The sequence below is a fragment of the Ranitomeya variabilis genome, chromosome 3, assembly GCF_051348905.1.
Source record: "Ranitomeya variabilis isolate aRanVar5 chromosome 3, aRanVar5.hap1, whole genome shotgun sequence".
NCBI lineage: Eukaryota > Metazoa > Chordata > Amphibia > Anura > Dendrobatidae > Ranitomeya > Ranitomeya variabilis.
This window is the reverse complement of record NC_135234.1, coordinates 76,937,526-76,958,806: the sequence shown is the minus strand read 5'-3', so window position 1 is coordinate 76,958,806 and position 21,281 is coordinate 76,937,526. Positions and strand designations below refer to the sequence as shown.

At 42.0% G+C, this 21,281-nt stretch overlaps 1 protein-coding gene across 7 annotated transcripts in view; it reads left to right on the top strand.

Moving 5' to 3' along the window:
- Nucleotides 1-21,281, top strand: part of LOC143815207 (transient receptor potential cation channel subfamily V member 3-like) — a 106,582-nt gene that overhangs the window by 76,427 nt on the left and 8,874 nt on the right. For 5 of the 7 annotated variants that reach the window (XM_077294211.1, XM_077294213.1, XM_077294216.1 and 2 more), the window contains 8 exons: nt 2,212-2,492; nt 2,632-2,808; nt 9,874-10,029; nt 12,233-12,334; nt 12,828-12,901; nt 13,759-13,924; nt 17,007-17,073; nt 20,125-20,396. In XM_077294211.1, coding sequence (XP_077150326.1) covers nt 2,212-2,492; nt 2,632-2,808; nt 9,874-10,029; nt 12,233-12,334; nt 12,828-12,901; nt 13,759-13,924; nt 17,007-17,073; nt 20,125-20,396 — 1,295 coding nt within the window. The remainder of the gene's footprint in view (nt 1-2,211; nt 2,493-2,631; nt 2,809-9,873; nt 10,030-12,232; nt 12,335-12,827; nt 12,902-13,758; nt 13,925-17,006; nt 17,074-20,124; nt 20,397-21,281) is intronic. The other 2 variants (XM_077294212.1, XM_077294217.1) reach the window with 1 other exon arrangement.

The following is a 21,281-nucleotide window of genomic DNA, read 5'->3' as shown; positions in this document are numbered from 1 at the left end:
TGGAGCGTGGGAAAAAGTTCCCAGGCTGCAGTTCATGAGAACATCCACCAGAGGGCGCCTCACCGCGACTGAAGGAAATGTAGGTCAATGACCTACATTTCATTCATTTGCCGGGGATTACAGGCACGGAGCACAGCTGCATTTAGCAGGGCTCGTGCCTGTAATATTAGTTAACCCCTTCAGATGGATTACTTCGTGGGACGAGACGGTTCACCAGAAGGTATGTATCTTGTGCGTTTATTATTTTTCCAAGCGAGGGTGTTCCTGATGGATTGAGAGAACAATAAATTATTACAACAACCGCTGTGTTTATTGCATTAAAATACTTTTAAATCATGTGTGTGTGTGTTTTTTAACCCTTTCCAACAATTGGATTAATAATGGATAGGTGTCATAATTGACGCCTCTCCATTATTAATCTGGCTTAATGTCACCTTCCAATAGCAAGGTGGCATTAACCCTTCATTACCCCATATCCCACCGCTACAGGGAGTGGGAAGAGAGTGGCCAAGTGCCAGAATCGGCGCATCTTCCAGATGTGCCTTTTCTGGGGTGGCTGGGGGCAGATGTTTTTAGCCACGGGGGGGGCCAATAACCATGGACCCTCTCCTGGCTATTAATATCTGCCCTCAGTCACTGGCTTTACCATTCTGGCGGAGAAAATTGCGCGGGAGCCCACGCCAATTTTTTCCGCCATTTAACCCTTTATTTTAGCAGCTACAGCGCTGAAATTTTGCACATACACACTACTAACATTAGTAGTGTGGAATATGCAAAAAAAAAGGGGATATGAGATGGTTTACTGTATGTAAACCATGTCTCATATCCTGTCGGGTTTGTGCAGGAGAAATGAAAAGCCGGCAATTGAATTACCGACTTTTCACTAACACCGCTGCGTATTTCTCGCAAGTCACACTGCAGGTCCGTGTGGAATCCGTATTTTTCTCGCCCCCATAGACTTTCATTAGCGATTTTTTTGTGCAATACGCTGACAAACGCAGCATGCTGCGATTTTGTACGGCCGTAGAAAGCCGTATAATACTGAACCGTAATATACGGCTAATAGGAGCAGCCCCATTGAGAATAACTGTGCCGTTTATTTTGCGAGTTTTACGGACGTAATTTCTGCGCTCTTACGTCCGTAAAACTCGCTAGTGTGAGGCCGGCCTTACACTGAGGAGAGGCTTCCGTCGGGCTACTCTGCCATAAAGGCCCGACTGGTGGAGGGCAGCAGTGATAGTTGACTTTGTGGAACTTTCTTCCATCTCCCTACTGCATCTGTGGAGCTCAGCCACAGTGATCCTGAAGTTCTTCTTTACCTCTCTCATCAAGGCTTTTCTCCCACGATTGCTAAGTTTGGCTGGATGGTCAGGTTTTGGAAGACTTCTGGTGGTCCCAAACTTGTTCCATTTAAGGATTATGCTCTTAGGAACCTTGAGTACTGCAGAAATTATTTTGCAATCTTTGCCAGATCTGTGCCTTGCCACAATTCTGTCTCTGAGCTCCTTGGCCAGTTCCTTTGACCTCATGTATAGACAGGTGTGCGCCTTTCCAAATCAAGTCCTATCAGTTTAATTTAACACAGCTGGACCCCAATGAAGGAGTAGAACCATCTCAAGGAGTATCACAAGGAAATGGACAGCATATGACTTAAATATGAGTGTCTGAGCAAAGGGTCTGAATACTTATGACCATGTGATATTTCAGTTTTTCTGTTTTAATAAATTTGCAAAAAAATCCACATTTCTGGCTTTTTTCAGTCAAGATGGGGTGTAGAGTGTACATTACCGAGAATAAAATGAACTTTTTGGAAATATATATATATATATATTCTTTATGAGAACAAATCCTTGCCTTTCTGTTACTGAATAACCCTAAGAGGTATTTCAATCTCAAAAATAAGCTAGCAAATCCACAGTGGAGAGTTAGTCACAATTCTGATGCTTTCTTATAGGAATTCCGCCCACCTCTCCACTCGCATCAGAATCTAATGCAGCCATGTTCTCAAAGTGAATGTAAGTTCTGTTGGTGAGACCTGTAACTACTATACATTTATGGCATATCCAGTGGACCCAACCCAAATGTACAAGATGGGAATACCCCTTTAATTCCCCTTTGGTTCTTACCAGTTAGCCGTTTACAACCCCTTTAGTATGTAAGCAAAGACAAACATCGAAGCTGTTTAGAATAACCATGCTTTTAATATTTTAGGTGAAACGCCTTTAGCTCTTGCTGCATGTACCAACCAACCAGGCGTGGTTAAATTGCTCATGGAAAATAGTGAGACTGAAATCACCATCCAGGACTCCTTTGGAAATACTGTGCTCCATGCACTGGTTACTGTATCAGAGAATGCAAAACCTCACAACACATCTGTAATAAATATGTATGATAATATCATTCGCAGCTGTAAAAACAAGTTTTTGGAAAATATTAAAAATACAGAAGGTCTCACCCCAATGCAATTAGCAGCCAAGACAGGTAAATTAGAGGTAAGAATTGCAATTCGATTTTACAAATAAAACAAAGTATAAAATAAATCATACCATCCAAATGTCTCAGATTTCAAGGGATGGTCCCTTTGTGCATTCGCATATACACATATTATTTTGATTTATTTTATTTATTCAGATTTTAAAATATATTCTAAGTAGAGAAATAAAGGATGAAGAAAACAGACTCCTGTCTAGAAAGTTCACAGACTGGACCTATGGACCTGCCACCTCTTCTCTTTATGACTTGCAAGATGTCGATACTTCTTCAAAAAACTCTATTCTGGAAATGGTCGTCTACAATACACGCATTAATGTGAGTGTTGGCTTTGAAGCTTTTTTACACTGTCAATAATTAGAAATGCCATTCCATGTTTGGAACAGATCTTCATAGACTCAAACTAATTATTGGGTACATTTAAGCCACGTGCACACGCTCAGTATTTGGTCATACTTTTCCTCCGATTGTTCCACTCATGCATTTTGGCTTAGAAAATCTGAGGTCAAATTCTGAACATGGCGTTATACACGAAATATAAATTTCACCCATTGTTAAATATAACTCGAGTCAATTCTGTATTGAAATGTCAAGTAACATAAGTTTGTTTGGGGATCTATGTGGTTTGTGAACAAAGTGGGAGTTAAAAAAACAGGAGTTGTTGCAGTTGATTGTAAATCCATGGGATTATTGAGTGCTGGATTTTTTTTCGCTTGTACCATATTTCATTTTGTGTAGTGTGTTATAGCTACTGACACTATTTAAAACTCTTCTTTTCTGTGTACTTAATGAGGAGTAGGAGTTCATTATTCGCAGGTTCTTAAATTAAACCATTAACTCATTTTGAACTCGCTTAGTCTTGGCTTCCTAATTTAAGTGATTAATGAATAAATTGAGAGTTAAAAAATGGGAGTTCAAAACAGGAGTTCAATACCTGTAAGTACTTAATTTTTTTTTTATACCTTTTATTTTCCTTTATTGCTTCTTGTTTGATTGGATAATGGACAACAAGATTAGAGGTTTCCTTTAGTGCACAATCTACCAAATGGTATGCTCAATTAGAGCAGGAGTCCCAGGGTGAACACCACTGTGGCACCTAGAAGTTTCAATTAAAAATCTGATGGAGCAAAATGCAACATGTAGGGCAACGGACAATATTTTTAGGAGTATGCTTCTCAGTGAGCAAGAAATTAGTGGGATAGACATGGAGGGTACAAAATGTGGCTAGGACGAGCTGGAAAGTAGCTTGGTTAATGTAATAAGGGGAAGTCAAAAGAGGTCTAAGAAGAAGAAGACGCTCCTATTTCTGTACTTCCAAGTAATATTACCAAATTGAATGATTATGCAAGGGTGTCAGTATCAGAAATGGCAACCCTATTGGAAAATGCTCTTCCTAACAGCTAGAAGAACAGCTCAGCTAGTAGCCAGAGGGATGGTAATGTAGGTGGAGTAAGTCAGTTGGTGGTTATAGAATATTCTACAATTTGGAAGACAGTAACCTACCAGGAACACAAATACATATATTGTGATCCAAGAAGTGCCACAAAACTATTCATAAAAATGAACAAATTTTATTTACATAAGCTTAAAATACACAAAATACATACATACACATAAAAGACAAGGTGCCTCTATACAACCAACAAATGCGGTCAGCACAAGTAAAACACTATATGTGCAAATCAAATGAATAGTCATATACCAAGTCCCTTCAATTACGGCGCTGCATACATCTTATTCATATAATAAATAGTTCAAACTGGACCCACAATTGTATGGTCACGCATGTAATCTAATATTGTTAAGTGCTGCTGAATTGCAGCCACTTAATCTAATGCAATGCGCTGAGACTGGTAAAACTGATAGTACACTGCTCCACATATTGACCAAGGTTTTCAACACATTCACCGCTATCTGCTAAATCTCAAAACCTTTGCTGTGGTAGCAATACCGATGGTTCACAAGAAGTGTCCCTTGCTCCATACATATTACCTGTTTAGTGACTTAAACCCAAACGTGCTCAGCCTGGTGGCGTGCTGTTACCACGTTGCCCCGACGCGCGTTTCGCGTGATGCTTCTTCCTGGGGGTGTGTCTTAAACGGTCCGTCTCATTGGTCTTTATATGATGACCGTCCAATCAAAACAGTCAAGGCGGTACCAAAATCTGCGCGTCATATCGTACATGTGCACTTGTTTTGCACAATCTCGGCGGCCCTAGATACTGAACCGCCTACACTCGTCAGACATCTGAGAAGGGAAAGGATGACCTCAGTCTCCCGGCACACCAGTAGAAATCTCAGCCCCAAAGAAATTTCGACAGCATATATCGCCGGGCAAAATGCATCAGCTCACCTAATAGTGGAGCCTTGCATTCATCCTATTTAACACGCCCATCAAACTGGTGATAGTGTTACCTTGGACACCCGGGTAAAACCCGATCACAATGCACTATAACAAAATCTGTTACCAAACCTACATTACCCAAAGAAATATTGCGGGATGTGGATGGAAGTGGGACAAATAAGTAAACCAAAGAAAAACTAGTGTCAAGACATAGAAAAACGAATATAATCTAAGTAAAATAAACAAATAAATGTGAGGTGATAACTACTCCAAATAACATTATATATATTATATTTACAAGTGGAGCCATAGTGCAATCATAAAATATTGACAAAGTGAGGGACTATCATGTAAGTAAAACGCTTGATGTTTACGACTCCACTAGTGGCACATGTATCCGGATGAAATGAAGGGCGACATCCCCCCACTGCAGATAGGGGGCAAACAATCACCACTACCATTCAATACCGGACACAGCCATATGTGTCCATCAGCGTATGCTACCTATATTTCTTAAAATAATAATGAAAAAGTGAAATGAAAAAGGTGAAACGAAGGTGAAGTGATAGATAACATTAAATCTTTAATAGAGATAAAAAAGTGATATTATACATATAAAAATATATGTATAATATCACTTTTTTTATTGCACTATGGCTCCACTTGTAAATATAATATATATAATGTTATTTGGAGTAGTTATCACCTCACATTTATTTGTTTATTTTACTTAGATTATATTCGTTTTTCTATGTCTTGACACTAGTTTTTCTTTGGTTTACTTATTTGTCCCACTTCCATCCATATTTCTTTGGGTAATGTAGGTTTGGTAACAGATTTTGTTATAGTGCATTGTGATCGGGTTTTACCCGGGTGTCCAAGGTAACACTATCACCTGTTTGATGGGCGTGTTAAATAGGATGCATGCAAGGCTCCACTATTAGGTGGGCTGATGCGTTTTGCCCGGCGATATATGCTGTCGAAATTTCTTTGGGGCTGAGATTTCTACTGGTGTGCCGGGAGACTGAGGTCATCCTTTCCCTTCTCAGATGTCTGACGAGTGTAGGCGGTTCAGTATCTAGGGCCGCCGAGATTGTGCGAAACAAGTGCGCATGTACGATATGACGCGCAGATTTTGGTACCGCCTTGACTGTTTTGATTGGACGGTCATCATATAAAGACCAATGAGACGGACCGTTTAAGACACACCCCCAGGAAGAAGCATCACGCAAAACGCGCGTCGGGGCAACGCGGTAACAGCACGCCACCAGGCTGAGCACATTCGAGTTTAAGGCACTAAACAGGTAATATGTATGGAGCAAGGGACACTTCTTGTGAACCATCGGTATTGCTACCACAGCATAGGTTTTGAGATTTAGCAGATAGCGGTGAATGTGTTGAAAACCTTGGTCAATATGTGGAGCAGTGTACTATCAGTTTTACCAGTCTCAGCGCATTGCATTAGATTAAGTGGCTGCAATTCAGCAGCACTTAACAATATTAGATTACATGCTTGACCATACAATTGTGGGTCCAGTTTGAACTATTTATTATATGAATAAGATGTATGCAGCGCCGTAATTGAAGGGACTTGGTATATGACTGTATAGTAGACGGATTAGTCACACTCCTATATTCATTTGATTTGCACATATAGTGTTTTACTCGTGCTGACCGCATTTGTTGGTTGAATAGAGGCACCTTGTCTTTTATGTGTATGTATGTATTTTGTGTATTTTAAGCTTATGTAAATAAAATTTGTTCATTTTTATGAATAGCTTTGTGGCACTTCTTGGATCACAATATATGTATTTGTGTTCCTGGTAGGTTAGAGTTAATTATATGAAGTGTTACCCACTCCCTGTTTTGGGTTATGGGTTTGGGCGTTGTGCTTACAATTTGGAAGACAGGTATAAAATAATTCGTCGCCAAGATTGCCTCAACTGAATGAATTCCTGTCTTCCTTGTGCCAGAGTTTGGCATGTGGTAGAACGGGTTGATTAATGATCCAGCTGTCATGGTCTACATGGGAACCAATGACAGAATATGTGTTAGGTAGAAGATCCTTAATAATAACATTAAAGAATTAGTCTGCAAGCAGAAGGAAAAACCTCCAAGCTAGCTTTCTCTGCAATATTGCCTATGCCATGCGCTTCACAGGAGAGACAGCAAGAACTTAGCAAGTTAAAGGCATGGCTTTCGTCTTGGTGCAGAACCGAAATATTTGGGTTCCTGGATCACTGGGCGGCCTTTTCATTGAGGTACATACTGTATTCTGCAGATAACTTGCACCTGAATGGAAGGGGGTCTGCTATGCTGGGGGAGATAATTCTAGCAGGTGTGGCAGACGGGGAGGACAAGGCAGAAAATAAAGGGGTAGGTTAGAAAGGGGGTAGACTATAATGGAGGAAGGGGAAGTGGACTGTAAAGGGATGATTAAGTTGGTGGAAATAGAGATCCATGTGTTATAAACAAATAGTGAAGACAAATGAGACCACAACAATTTAGGAATTAGCATTTCAGCATGTGAAAAACTGAATGGAAATTTAAAGTGTATGTGCACAAATGCCAGGACTAAAATGGAAGATCTGAGGCTTTGGTATTGGAAAAACACTTTGATGTAACTGGTATTACTGAGACAGAATTTGCCTCTTCCCCTGATTGGGCTGTAAATCCTCCTGATTTTACGCTCTCTTAGAAAACAGGCCAGCAAGAAAGGAGGAGGAGTATGCCTGAATGTTAGGAATTATATGAAAGCGAGTGTGACAGTGGCAATAGGAGAGGAAGGTTACGGGAAAGTGGAGACCTTATGGATGGATGGAATTACAGAGAGAGGCAAACAGTGAAAAATTAATTTTTATTGTAATATATAAACCTCGCCCCAACATCTATGAGAAGTTGGATGGTCGGCTGCATAATAAGATGGCCCCAGTTTCACAGGCTGGAAAAATTATTGAAGATTTACCTACTATAATATGGAGTGGAATAATGGTACTGAAACTACTGCAAAGTAGAGAAAATTCCTCAGCTTGTTGTTACATTTTATGGGCCAGTTTGTGATAGACCTGACAAGATGTGATGGTTTGTTGAATCTGGTCTTATATAACGATGCAGAGCTTGTTGGAAATGTCACTGTTCGTGAAAACCTTGGCACAACTGACCACAATATAAATTACTTTTGCTTAAACTGTAAGGTGCTATGACTAAGAGCACATTACGTGTTCAAAATGCGTAGGAATCTCTTCCCTGTTTCATGTGCTGGATTTTTTAATGTATTTTTTGCTTGAAAATTAAGAAGTGATTTTATCCATCTACTGAATTTGCAAGACTACAATACAGTTATAGATAGTGACTTACAGTTGATATCCTCCTGATGTAGTCGTTCATTTTTACTGTCTTTTCCATCTGGCCCAGACCGACATGACAATTTCTTTCAGCCATGGCTCATCTATAGAGTCTACAACAAAGATGATACCCCAATGCTGAGCCGCTGCTGTCACATGTGTCCCTATTAGCCCTAAGTAGCCTCACACTGTTTGATGGGCCTATTGTAGCCCCCACACTTTATCAGGTCCTTACGCTGTATGATGGACCCACATTAGCCCACACACTGTATGATGGCCCCCACAGTATTCCCAAAATTGTATGATGGTCTCCAAAATAGTCCACATAGTATACTGGCGCCCTTAGTAGCCCCCATTTTGTATGATGGCCCCATTAGTAGCTCCCACTATGTATGATGGACATCTTTGTAGCCCTTAGTCTGTACGATTGCCCAATTAGTAGCCCCTACTCTGTAGTAGGGCCCCCTTAGTAGCCCCAATCTGTATGAGGGCCCACTTAGTAGCCCCAACACTGTTCCATGGCCCCTTTATTAGCCCCATGATTGATGAATGACTCCCTTAGTAGCCAAAAGACTCTTTGATGGCCCCACTGTAGCCTCCGCACTGTATAATGGCCCCCTACAGTAGCCTCCACACTGTATGATATCCCCCACAGTATTCCCGTATCATGGCCTCCACAGTAGTCCACACAGTACATATATTGTCTTCCTTAGTAGCCCCTATTCTGTATCATGGCCTCCCTTAGTAGCCCTCCTCTGTTCAATGGTTGTCTTAGTAGCCCACACTCTATATGATTGCCTCATGAGTAGCCACAACGCTGTAGGAGAGCCCCCTTAGTAACCTCTACTCTGCTTAAGGGCCCCCTTAGTAGCCCCCACTCTGCAAGAGGGTGCCCTTAATCTGTATAAGGGCTCAGTTTGTAGCCACCCTTTTAAGGGTAGTGGTAGCTTCCGGGTGGGCCCCTCCAGATCAGGCCCTCTCTGCCCACCCGGTAGCTATGCTCCTGAATTCAGTTCTTGGCACCAGTTCATAGAAATGATGCCCTGGAGCCAGAAAATGAAAAAAGAAGAGTCACAAAACTGATAAGGGGCATGGAGGATCTCGGTTAAAGATTAACAGAATTACATTTATTTAGAGAAGAGACATCTAAGGAGGTATACAATTAACTTGTACAATTATATAAGTGGCTTATACAAAAAAATTTGGTCAAAAGCTGCTTCATGTAAAACCCTCTAAAAAAAAGATGAGGATATTCCCCACTGTCTGGAGACAAAAAAAAGGTTCAATCTCCAGAAGACACAAGCCTTTCCTTAACAGGAGACCTTTTAATCCTTGAAACATCTGACCTGAGCAGCTGGTCACAGCAGGAACTATCAATGATTTTCAGAAAGGCTTAGATGCTTTTTTTTAGATGTAAACTACAAATCCTTATGTATATGTGTAAATTCTTGTTCTGAATGTTGATCCAGTTGATCAACACTTGGGATCAGGAGAAAAAAAAACATACTCTTTCAGGGCAGTCAGGATGGGGGTTGTACCTGTACCCCATTCCCTTTATCCTTTCCCATTCCTTGGTCAGATTTGATGGATATGTGTCTTTCTTCTACCCTACTAAGTATGTAACTATGGAGCAGTCTGCATTAGTACAAATAATCTGTACATATTGTAAGATTAAACCCTCTTATTTTGTTCCTAGAATCGTCATGAATTGTTAGCTTTGGAGCCTCTCCATACTCTTCTTCAGATGAAGTGGAAGAAATTTGCAAGATATATGTTTTTTATGTCTTTTCTTTTGTTCTTTGCTTTCAATATTATTTTTACTTTCCTATACTACCGACCACAAGGCGTTGAGGTACAGTGAGCATTTATTTAACAGCGTCTTTAGAATGAATACAAGTAATATGTGTTTTTGCATTTGTATTTTGTAAGAATGTAAAGACCACATAGCAAAAGACATTTAAAAGGTGTTGTCAGGTCTAAGATGAAAAGTCTGCAGACACTATGTGTGACTGCAGACTTATGAATCCTACCCGCTGTGAGGATTCACCGTCCTCTGCCCCGGGAATGGCGGTCAGGTATGCGATATGCATACTCCCGGGCAGAACCCATCTAGCGAGCGTGGCCTCGCCAATACAAGTGTATGGAGCGAGGTGCTACCACTAGACGGCTTCTGCCCGGGAGTATGCATATTGCATACCTGACTGCCTTTTCTGAACAGCGAATCCTCACAACGCACAGTGCATGCGCTGGGAGGATTCAAAGTCTGCAGTCACACATAGTGACTGCAAACTTTTCATTTTTGAACGGACTACTCCTTTAACCCCTTTCTGACATTGGGCGTAATAGTATGCCGATGCCAGACTCCCTCGGCGACAGAGCCCGCACCTTTCCGGGCACTTGAAAGCTGATCTACACAGGTGACATATGCCCGCAACAGCCGTGGGTGGAATCGTGATCCACCCAAGGCTGTTAACTAGTTAAATGCCGCTGTCAATCTTTGACTGTGGACATGCTTACCGGTAGCACATTGCTAATCCTGCCCATCAGTGACCCCGTCACATGATTGCTGGTCAACGATAAGTTGGCATGACAACCAAAGGTTTCCAGCAGACCGCTATGGTTGTCATTGACAGATTACTATAAGCGCCACCCCATGGTCGACGTTCATAGCAAATGAGCATTTCTGCTAAACACAGGCGATCTGATCATCGCCTGTGTGTAGCAGAGGAGATCGAAGCAAAAAGTAAAAAAAGTTTTTAAAAATATATATTTTAAAAAATAATATGAAAGTTCAAATCACCCTCCTTTCGCCTCATTCAAAATAAAACAATAAAAAACAAACATACACATAGTTGGTATCGCCGTGTTCAGAATCTCCCGATCTATCAATATAAAAAAAAGAATTAACTTGATCGCTAAACGGCGTAATGAGAAAAAAATTAAAAATACCAGAATTACATTATCTGGTCGCCGCTACATTGCAATAAAAAGCAATAACGGGTGATGAAAAGATCATATCTATACCAAAAGTATCTATAAAAATGTCAGCTCGGCACTCAAAAAATAAGCCCTCACCCAGCCCAAGATCACGAAACATGGAGACGCTACGGGTCTAGGAAAATAGTGCCTTTCTTTTTAATTAAATTTGGGATTTTTTTTTCACCACTTAAATAAAAAAGAACCTAGACATGTTTGGTGTCTATGATCTCGTAATAACCTGGAGAATCATAATGGCAGATCAGTTTTAGCATTTAGTGAACCTTGTAAGGAAAGAAATAAAAATCAACTGAGGAACTGCACTTTTTTTTGCAATTTCACCACACTTGGAACTTTTTTTCCAGTTTTCCAGTACAAGATTTGCTAAAACCAATGGTGTCGTTCAAAAGCACAACTTGTCCCTCAAAAAAACAAGCCCCCATATGTCTATTTTGACCAAAAAAAATTCAAAAGTTATGGCTCTGGGAAAAATGGGAACAAAATGTGAAAATGCAAAAGCTAAAATACCTCTGGTCATCAAGGGGTTAAGACAGTTAACTGCAACTACCAGTTACCTTTCTTAACTAAACTTGAAGAAATCTGTTTTTTCATTCTTCTGTAATGAGCAATGAGGTGTAACCGGGGCTGGACGTTGCACTTGGTCTTCTCCTGCCTGTCTGGGCATTTTCTGCACCCCCGCTTACCTCCCGTCTTCTATGATAATTGGTCATTGCTTTTTCAGTGACCTGCCTCCCCCAGCCAAAATTATACTCATTGCCAGGAGTGGGGCATGTGCAGATCGATATCTCAACTCAGTTGTCATTTGGAGGGTGCTGCGCATGCTTCGCCCCCAACAATGAAGGCGCATGCGTGAAATTTTGACCAGAGGAGAAAGGTCACAGACAAAGCAGTGACCTGTCAGTCAAAGACCGGAGACAGGCAGGGGGCGGCTAATAACTAGACTGTCAGGAGAAGAGCAAGTGCAACGTCCAACATTCAGACCCCACTGCACTAGTACATCATTAGCATAAAACTTCCAAGGCTGATTACCAAATATAATTATAGTGTTTTTCTCACAGCAGGGTCTGATCACTCTTAGCTTATCCAGTACAAGTGGAGTCTTTCAGCTTCTTGGGCACGTCTTTATTGTCATTTGCGCTGCCTTCTTGATAATTCACGAGGTATGGTACATTATCAATCAATGAATCATTCTTCCTGACCATGAGATCAACTGTTGAAACCCACAAAGTGCGGAAATGTTATCTACTGCAGATCTTACACCATCTAATGATGCTGTCAGTGAATTTTTACAGAAATAAATATGCATAGTTTTGATATATCAGAAGTTTAATGTCAGTATTATTTTGTATGAGTTTGTAATCCATTTTTCTAACTATTACAATCTGTTATAGAAATGTAGATATCTACTTTAGGATCCCTCAGGGTTCAGTTGATATGTCAAGATGATCATGGCTATAAGGAAGCCTTGGTCAAAGTGTGAACACAGCCTTATTTAGAGAGCTGAGGAATTAATGGTGGTACATAAGTGAATACATAAATAAATAATCTACCACGAGCAACCCAGTATCAGGATCAGGGTCTCTGTCCCTACATCATGCTGCTCTTGGATTACATGGAAAATTCTGCTGACAGATTCTCTTTTTTATTTTCTAGGGTATAGGAATTTTCTGGTTGAAACCTTCTGACCTACAATCAGTGGTGTCTGATGCGTGGTTCCATGTTCTATTGTAAGTCCTAACTTTTAGCAATATTTAGCTTTAATCCTACTTACTATTTCAGTTGGGATCAGTAATACGGTTAATACATAGCGTGGATCTTCTGCCACTTCCTATATACCGGTATATAGCTATATGTATATATTGTGAGGCAGTGACGGGTGTCGTATGCGAGGGTCGCTATGTGTCCCCCACAATGTGCTCAGAAGTGTATTAGATCCGCTGGAGTGCCTTGTGGTCACAGCGGGATGCCTGTAAGTCACAAGGCAGAATAAAAGTAAGCTGGAACCTGGACAGCTATTTGACCAAGGAATTGTTCAAGAAAACCGATATGGGCTTTTATTTTTGAAACGGACTGCAGGAAGGTAGTGGGGCCTTTCCGTTTTTTCCAGCCCGGATCTTGCAAGTGGTCCATGGCCACAGGGTCTGAGAGAGTGTAAAAAAAACCCCATCAGGACGGTTTGGGTTTGTCAGTGTTGGTCTTGGAAGTGGACCGAGCAGGAGACTTGTGCAGAATTTTTTCTGTGTGAAGCAACTGGGGCCAGGCAGAGTCTAAAGCCTGACATCCCAGCGTACACAGTGGTGTAGTTCGTTCACGGCAACTGGTCGCTGACTATCTTCTTTTATTCCCGGCTGCGTACCGGAGGTCTCGTTTACTTTCTGTTTGTGAGTACGCTGTACAATAAACAAGACTTTATTTTGAACCTTTTCCTGGGTTACTGCATCGCTGCACTATTATATATATATATATATATATATATATATATATATATATATATATATATATATATATATATATATATGTGTGTGTTTTAGCAATCACTAAAAATTACCACCGTTTCATATGTGAACCTTTTTTTTTACTTTAGCTTCACACAAGCCGTCCTGGTTATCCTATCAACAATAACCTACGTATCTGGAGTACAAGTATACCTGGCCTTTGTTGCCATTGCTGTAGCACTTGGATGGATAAACATGTTGTTCTACACAAGAGGATTCCAGGCTCTGGGGATCTACAGTGTTATGATTCAGAGGGTAAGTAGTAAAACTAATATTCAGTGTCAAGAAGTTGAAACCTCTCTCTAACCGGTCAACAAGTCCAACGTACACATATGTTGGTATTAAGTACAGTAATTGGACTACATTGAGATGTTAGAAAGTTCAAATCCAAGTTGTTGTTTTTTTTCATTTTAAGAATAGAGCTGCATGCTTCTCTTTTCTCATCTTCAAAAACACTGAAAGGACCAAACACAAATTTCTATACAAATCAAATCACACTTGTGTGATAACAGACAAGCCTTGTGCACACCCGCAGTTAAGGCCTCTTTCACACATCCGTGTCTCCGGTAAGTGTGCTGACAGTTTACACACATACCGGAGTCATACGAATGGGTCTGTGCACATGTCAGCATGTTTCCATGGACCGTGTGTCTGTGTGCCCGACACTTAGACTTTTTTACCGTCAGCACAGGCCACAAAACGTCGTGCACATGGAGAACACACATGGATGTCATCCGTGTGATTCGCATGGGCGCCGGGGAAGAAGTGCTACAGTAAGTGCTGTTCCCTGGCGCCGGGTGCTGAAGACGGCTCTCATCATTCTGCCCTGCTCTGCCGGCGATCGGCGTGAGCAGAGGAGAATGATGAGAGTTACATTCAAGTCAGAACAATGACAGCAGGTGGTGGCTTTTGGGACTATTACTCTCATCAACCTACACCTGGTGCCGTTAATAACAGTGACAGCAGGAGCAGATGATGGGGGCATTCCTCACTCGCCACCTGCGCTGTAACTAAATAAATTAATAAAAACCTGGCGTGGGCTCCCTCATATTTTCTATAAGCAGCCAGGCAAAACCCACAGCTGGGGGCTGCAACCCTGAGCTGTCAGCTTCAGCAAGGCTGGTTATCAAGAAGAACCAGCCACGCTGTTTTTTTTAATTATTTAAATAAATAATTTAAAAGAAAATTGCATGGAGTCCCCCTATTTTTGACAGCCAGCCTTGCCAAAGCTGACAGCTGGGGGCTGGTATTCTCAGGCTGGTAAGGGGTCATTGATATAGGCTCCAGCTAGCCTAAAAATAGCATCCCGCAGCTGCCTAGATAAGGTGCATCTATTAGATACGCCAATTCTGGCGCTTTGCCCGGCTCTTCCCACTTGCCCTGTAGCGGTGGTAAGTGGGGTTCATATTTGTGGGGTTGATATCACCTTTGTATTGTCAGGTGACATCAAGCCCACGGCTTAGTAATGGAGAAGCATCTATATGACACCTATCCATTACTAATCCTATAGTTATATGGTAAATAAAAACACAGCCAGAATGACGTATTTTATTAGAAATAAAACAAAACACACTTTTTTGTTTTTTTATTTAAAAATAGTAAACACAATTATACTCACCTAACGCCTATTCCACCGAAGCCCTCGATCTCCTGTAAAAAATAAAATAAAATAAAAAAAATTAAAAAAGCAACAATATCCCTCACTTATCCGTCATACTGTCCCACACTGTAATCCATGTCTGGGGGAGAAATAGTTTTCAATCTGGATGATGCCAAGATGTGACCGTCCAGGCTGAGAACCACTGGTGAATGAGCTGCTGCGAGTGCAGCATCATTGACCAGTGGTGACATCATCGAGGCTACCGCCGGTCAGTGGTGCAGTGACCTCATCACTGGCATTTTACCACAGTCCTAATAGATGCGCCTTCTCTGGGCAGCTGCGGGCTGTTTTTAGGCTGGTGGGGGCCTATATCAATGGCCCCTTACCAGCCTGAGGATACCAGCCCCCAGCTGTCAGCTTTAACAAGGCTGGTTGTCAAAAATGAAGGGGACCCTACACCGCTTTTTTTAAATTACTTATTTAAATAATTTTAAAAAACAGCGTTGGGACCCCTCTATTCTTGATAACCTTCCTTACTGAAGCTGAGAGTGGATAGGTTGCAGCCCCCAGCTGCGAGTTTTGCCTGGCTGGTTATAGAAAATACGGAGGAACGCACGCCGGGTTTTTCATTCATTCATTTATTTATTTAGTTATAGAGGAGGTGGCGGGTGAGGAATACCCCCATCATCCGTTCCTGCTGTCACTTCTATTAGCGGCAGCAGGTGTAGGTTGATGGGAGTAATAGTCTCAAAAGCCACCACCTGCTGTCATTGTTTTGACTTGAATATTACTCTTATCATTCTCCTCTGCTCGCACAAATTGCAGGCAGAGCAGGGGAGAATGATGAGAGCCGTCTTCAGCACCCGGGAACAGTGCGTACTGTAGCGCTTCTTCCCTGCTGTCCATCCGTGTGGTACTGATGTGGCACACGGTTGCACACGTGTGCCGCAAGTATTACACACACGGACGCGGATATCTCCAGTACCGTTTTTCCCCGTATCGGAAATACACGGACGTGTGAAACCAGCCTAAGACAAATTTAGATACCAGGATTCTTCTCGGAGGCACATGCCTACTAGACTTACAAGTTCAGTGTGATTCAGCTTGCATCTTCTGCAATAAGATCCTCATTACGTCTGCTATCCCACATAGGCCAATATGGCTTTCTGCTGTATTATTAGAAATGCATTACAAATTGCTAACTTATTCTTAATAGCTCTGCAATTAGATAACAGCCATTAACAATAAACAAGAAATTTGTAATGAATTTCTACTACAGCGGAAAGGCGGTGCAGCTTATATAAAGCCACTGTTTAGCAACGGCATCTTGGCCTTGCACTATGAAACACCAACCTAAAAGGTGGAGCACACTGAATAATAGTTTATTATGATATTTATCTTGGGTGTAACTAGTATTTAGGGGCCCGCAGAACAAACTTGATGGTGATGCCTTGAACAACAATGGATTGCACAGACTGAAATCCAACATGTCTGAGTCCTGCAGACATGAAAGCACATTCTGGCTGCCCCTATTAAATTGCCGGATGATCCAAAAGTGATATGTTTGACTAATATTTATTGCATTTCCATGGATAGCTATAATAGTATGCTCTGACATTGACCCTACCGATCCACAGCAGAACACCAGACAAAAACACATACTGCAAGAAACTATTCTGATGATAAACATGTATGATTATAAATGTACTGATAAAACAACGTATATTTATTTTGCAGGTTATCTTGAACGATGTCTTGAAGTTTTTATTAGTGTATATTCTCTTTCTATTTGGATTTGGTGTAGGTAAGCAGCTCCATGCTTTTCTTTTATAATCATAATAGTCTGAGATAGCTAAACAATTACACATCCATCTTTCCTTATCTTTCATTTTGGCTCCACATATCCCAAGGAGTATGATGATGTGTCACAGGGCTGCCACTAGAAATTTCGGGGCCCTATACTGGCAAAATTTTCGGGGCCCGCTTGAGACTCCGCCCAGCCTCCACCCCAGCCCTTCCTCCACCCCTCGAACTGTCCACAGTCCCACCGCTCTCTCTTGGAAAATCTCCACTTCTCACCAATCACACATTGACAGTTCCCATCACCAGATCACACATATGGCCGACAGCTTTTGTTTTGGCCAAAAGATTTTTTAAGCCACCAAAATGACAAGGTAGACACTTTTGGCCGGGCCCTACTCTACTGTAACCTATTAAATATTTGTTAAAATATGCAGTACAATTTAGGTTTATTTTTATTTATTTTTAAATTTTTAAAATGACCTATAATACCACATACAAGAAACAAATACCACAGCACCATGACCAGACACCATATTACCACCACAGTGACCGAATAATATCAAATACAAGGAACAAATACCACAACACCATGTCCAGACCACATATTACCACCACATAGTGACTGAATACTACAATACTGATCAGTAATAAAAAACACCCAACAATACTATCCCCATCAGTGCCATTATACACAGGAGATCTGTACTTAGTATGCAGTGTCTGTGTAGAGGTAATACAGTGATCACCGGTGATATTATACAGAGGAGCTCTGTATATAGTATACAGTGTATAGTGTCAGTGTATAGGTAACACACTGACTCACCAGTGACGTCTCTAGGTGAAGTCCTTCATCTTTCATCCAGAACAGATCACCATCACTTCATCCAGCCAGGACTCGTTTCTGCAGGGAATAACACAGTTATCTCGAGTCCCACTCGCAGAACACATTACTTAATTTTCCCAACTTCTACATTACACCACATGAAGAAGGTAACATAGTATCACTCTATACAGTAACAGGACCGCCCCCCCCCCCATTTAAAACAGTGTACTCAAAAAATAAAATAAATACATCACTGCAGTAATAATATCCCTTAATTAGCCCCTATGGTAATAATATTCGCCATCCTGGCCCCGTGTGTCTCATTCCTGGGATCAGCCATATGTTCTCCCATCCTGCCCTAATGAGTATCCATTCTGTCCCATATGATCTCCCCATCCTGCCACATCTGTATCCATCGTATCCATCCTGCCACATGATCCAGCCCCGTCTGTCTCCAATCATGCCCGTATCACCATTCTGCCCCGTCTCCAATCATGCCCCCATGTCTGCAATTATGCCCCCTGTGTCTCCATTCTGCCCCATCTGTTTCCAATCCTGCCACATCTGTCTCCAGTCATGCCCTAGTGTCTCCAGTCATGCCGCCATGTCTTTCATCCTGCCCCGTGTCTCCAATCATGCCCCGTATCTCCATTCTGCGTCCAGCATTTTGCCCGTGTCCAGCATTCTGCCCCTGTGTCCAGCCTTCTGCCCCTGTGTCCAGCCTTCTGCCCCTGTGTCCAGCCTTCTGCCCCTGTGTCCAGCTTTCTGCCCCTGTGTCCAGCCTTCTGCCCCTGTGTCCAGCCTTCTGCCCCTGTGTCCAGCGTTCTGCCCCTGTGTCCAGCGTTCTGCCCCTGTGGCCAGCGTTCTGCCCCTGTGGCCAGCGTTCTGCCCCTGTGTCCAGCGTTCTGCCCTGGGCCCCCCGGATCGCCGCTCTCAATAAAAAGAAAAAAAAAAGTTCTTCTCACCTGACCGCGCTCCTGCTCTCTCCACACTGCTGAAGCACGCGGCGCACTCGCCGGCGACATGCACGCTGCGGCTGACGTCAGCTGCCAGCCTCAGATTGGCTGGCAGCTGTTAACTATTGACGTGCGGGCCCGCACATCAATAGCGTTAAACAGCTGCAGCGCCGCTAAGGGCCTGGTTTAGCCTGCGGTTGCCGTTAGGGGCCCGGTGAGCAGATGAGATGGGGCCCGATGCGGGCCCCCTCTGCCCACCGGGCCCCATACGCCAGTCACGGCTGTAATGCCCTGATGGCGGCCCTGATGTGTCATACATACAGACTGCAAGCAAACCTTTATTTAGTTTGATCCTTCAGTCATGTGTTACTGAAAAGTAATCTGCCAGCAGGATTTCACACACCAAACTATTTATATGTACATGTAGCTCTTTCAAAGACGAGTCCAACAACACCCTTACATGACCAGTCCATTCCTCTGTTACTAAGAAATCGGCTTTTAATTGGTATTCAAATAAGGCTGTGGATCTGAAGCCTCCGTCACTCCAGCTCTATTCCTCGCTCAACGCTACCTCCTCGTGCTTGACTGACAGCCTCTATGCTGTTTGACTTCAAGCAATGGAGACATCAGACAAGCAGGAGGAAGTGACACTGGGCAGGAAATAGAGCTGGAGTGACAGAGGCTCTACAATCTCTTTACATCTCAAATAAAACTCTGATTTCTCATCAATGGAGGAACAGACGGGTCATGTAAAGGTATTGTTGGACTTGTCTTTGAAAGAGCTACATGTACATATAAATAGTTTGGGGTGTCAAATCCTGCTGACAGATTCCCTTTATTCCACCCCTACAGTCTATATGTTAGCAAGAAGGGGCAGAGGAATTGAAGTAACTCATTACAATTTGCAGTGGTAACAATGGAGGTATATACCGGAGTAGGATATTTTTCAGTAAACAGATTTTCTGTGCTTGCACCCTTTCATGACATATTATCAATGTTTGTTTTGATTACTTTCAATTTTCTAAAGCTAATGGATTAATAGTAAAAAAAGCAACAACAATGTATTATGTGCAAGAGAGGACCAGTATTCCTTTGTTGTTTTTTATATTTTTGCTCCATCCCCCACATAGTTACATACATTGTTTAATGTGTTGTATCAATGAAAGGAAACATTATAAATGTTGTTGAAATTTTCTGTAAAAACAAAATATATATATATAAATAATCTGCCAGTACATGAAATGTGTGACTTTATTTTGCTTTATTTCCCCAGCTCTTGCGTCACTAATGGAGCACTGCGCTGAAGGAAATGTGTGCAGCTCTTATAACAGTTTTAGAACATCTACTGTGGAACTGTTCAAGCTGACCATAGGGCTAGGAGACTTGGATTTGCAACAGGACTCAAAATATCCAACCCTGTTTCTGCTTCTTCTGATAGTTTATGTCATCTTAACATTTGTGCTTCTCCTTAATATGTTAATTGCATTAATGAGCGAAACCGTGGATGCGCTTTCTAAGGAAAGTGAAAACATCTGGAGGCTTCAGGTGTGTACATAGTATAGTTAATTCCATGAGTAAGCACCTAAAACAAACCTCTAGTGTTAAAAAAAATATTAAATGGGATAAGGATGTGAGTGTAGTTATCAAACATGCAATAAGTTATTTCAAGGCAATCTGTCTCCAGGTTTTTACTACCCACTCCTGATAAACGCCACCAGTCTTCCTTGATAAAGACCTGATATTGGTCGAAACGTTGTTTTTTGAATATGGCAAAATAATTCATGCCTTGATCAGCTATCAACTGTTTTGGACGTTGACTGTAATACTTATCGTTTGGTCTTTTGGACTTTACGTCCTTCTGAAGGAGAGTGCTGCGAGCTACATGTCTTCTACGGTCGCAATCAATCAGGGAATGCAGTTAGGTCTATTGTAAAGGTGCTTTCTCTTTGCATCTAAAGACATGTTTGCTGGTCCCGTAGGAGCTTAAATCCAAACCCCCAGCAAAACAGGATCCGGACGTATGCGCCGATGGGGCCATAGACTGTAATGGTGACGACAGAGTAAACCAGCTTTCTGACATGCATCATTTTCAAGACTGTACACATACAGAAGGTGGACACTCAGACACAGTCTACTACGTCTGACTGTCCACCTCCTGTAGGCGTACACTCCCAAAAATGATGCATTACAGTCACCATTACAGTCTATGCCCTCGTCATCACATATATCTGAACCCCAATCTGCAGTGCGTAGATTTGGACAAATGTCCCGATGGCGCCACTAAATGCAATATGAAAGCACCCAAAGGAACACCAGGGCTAGTCATGAATAAAATGAGGTATGGCATAAAGTCCCTGCCTCCCCCCATCCCACCACAGCTCTGCCCATTTTGGCAGAACTGTAAAAAACTGGTATGAAAATGACAAAAGT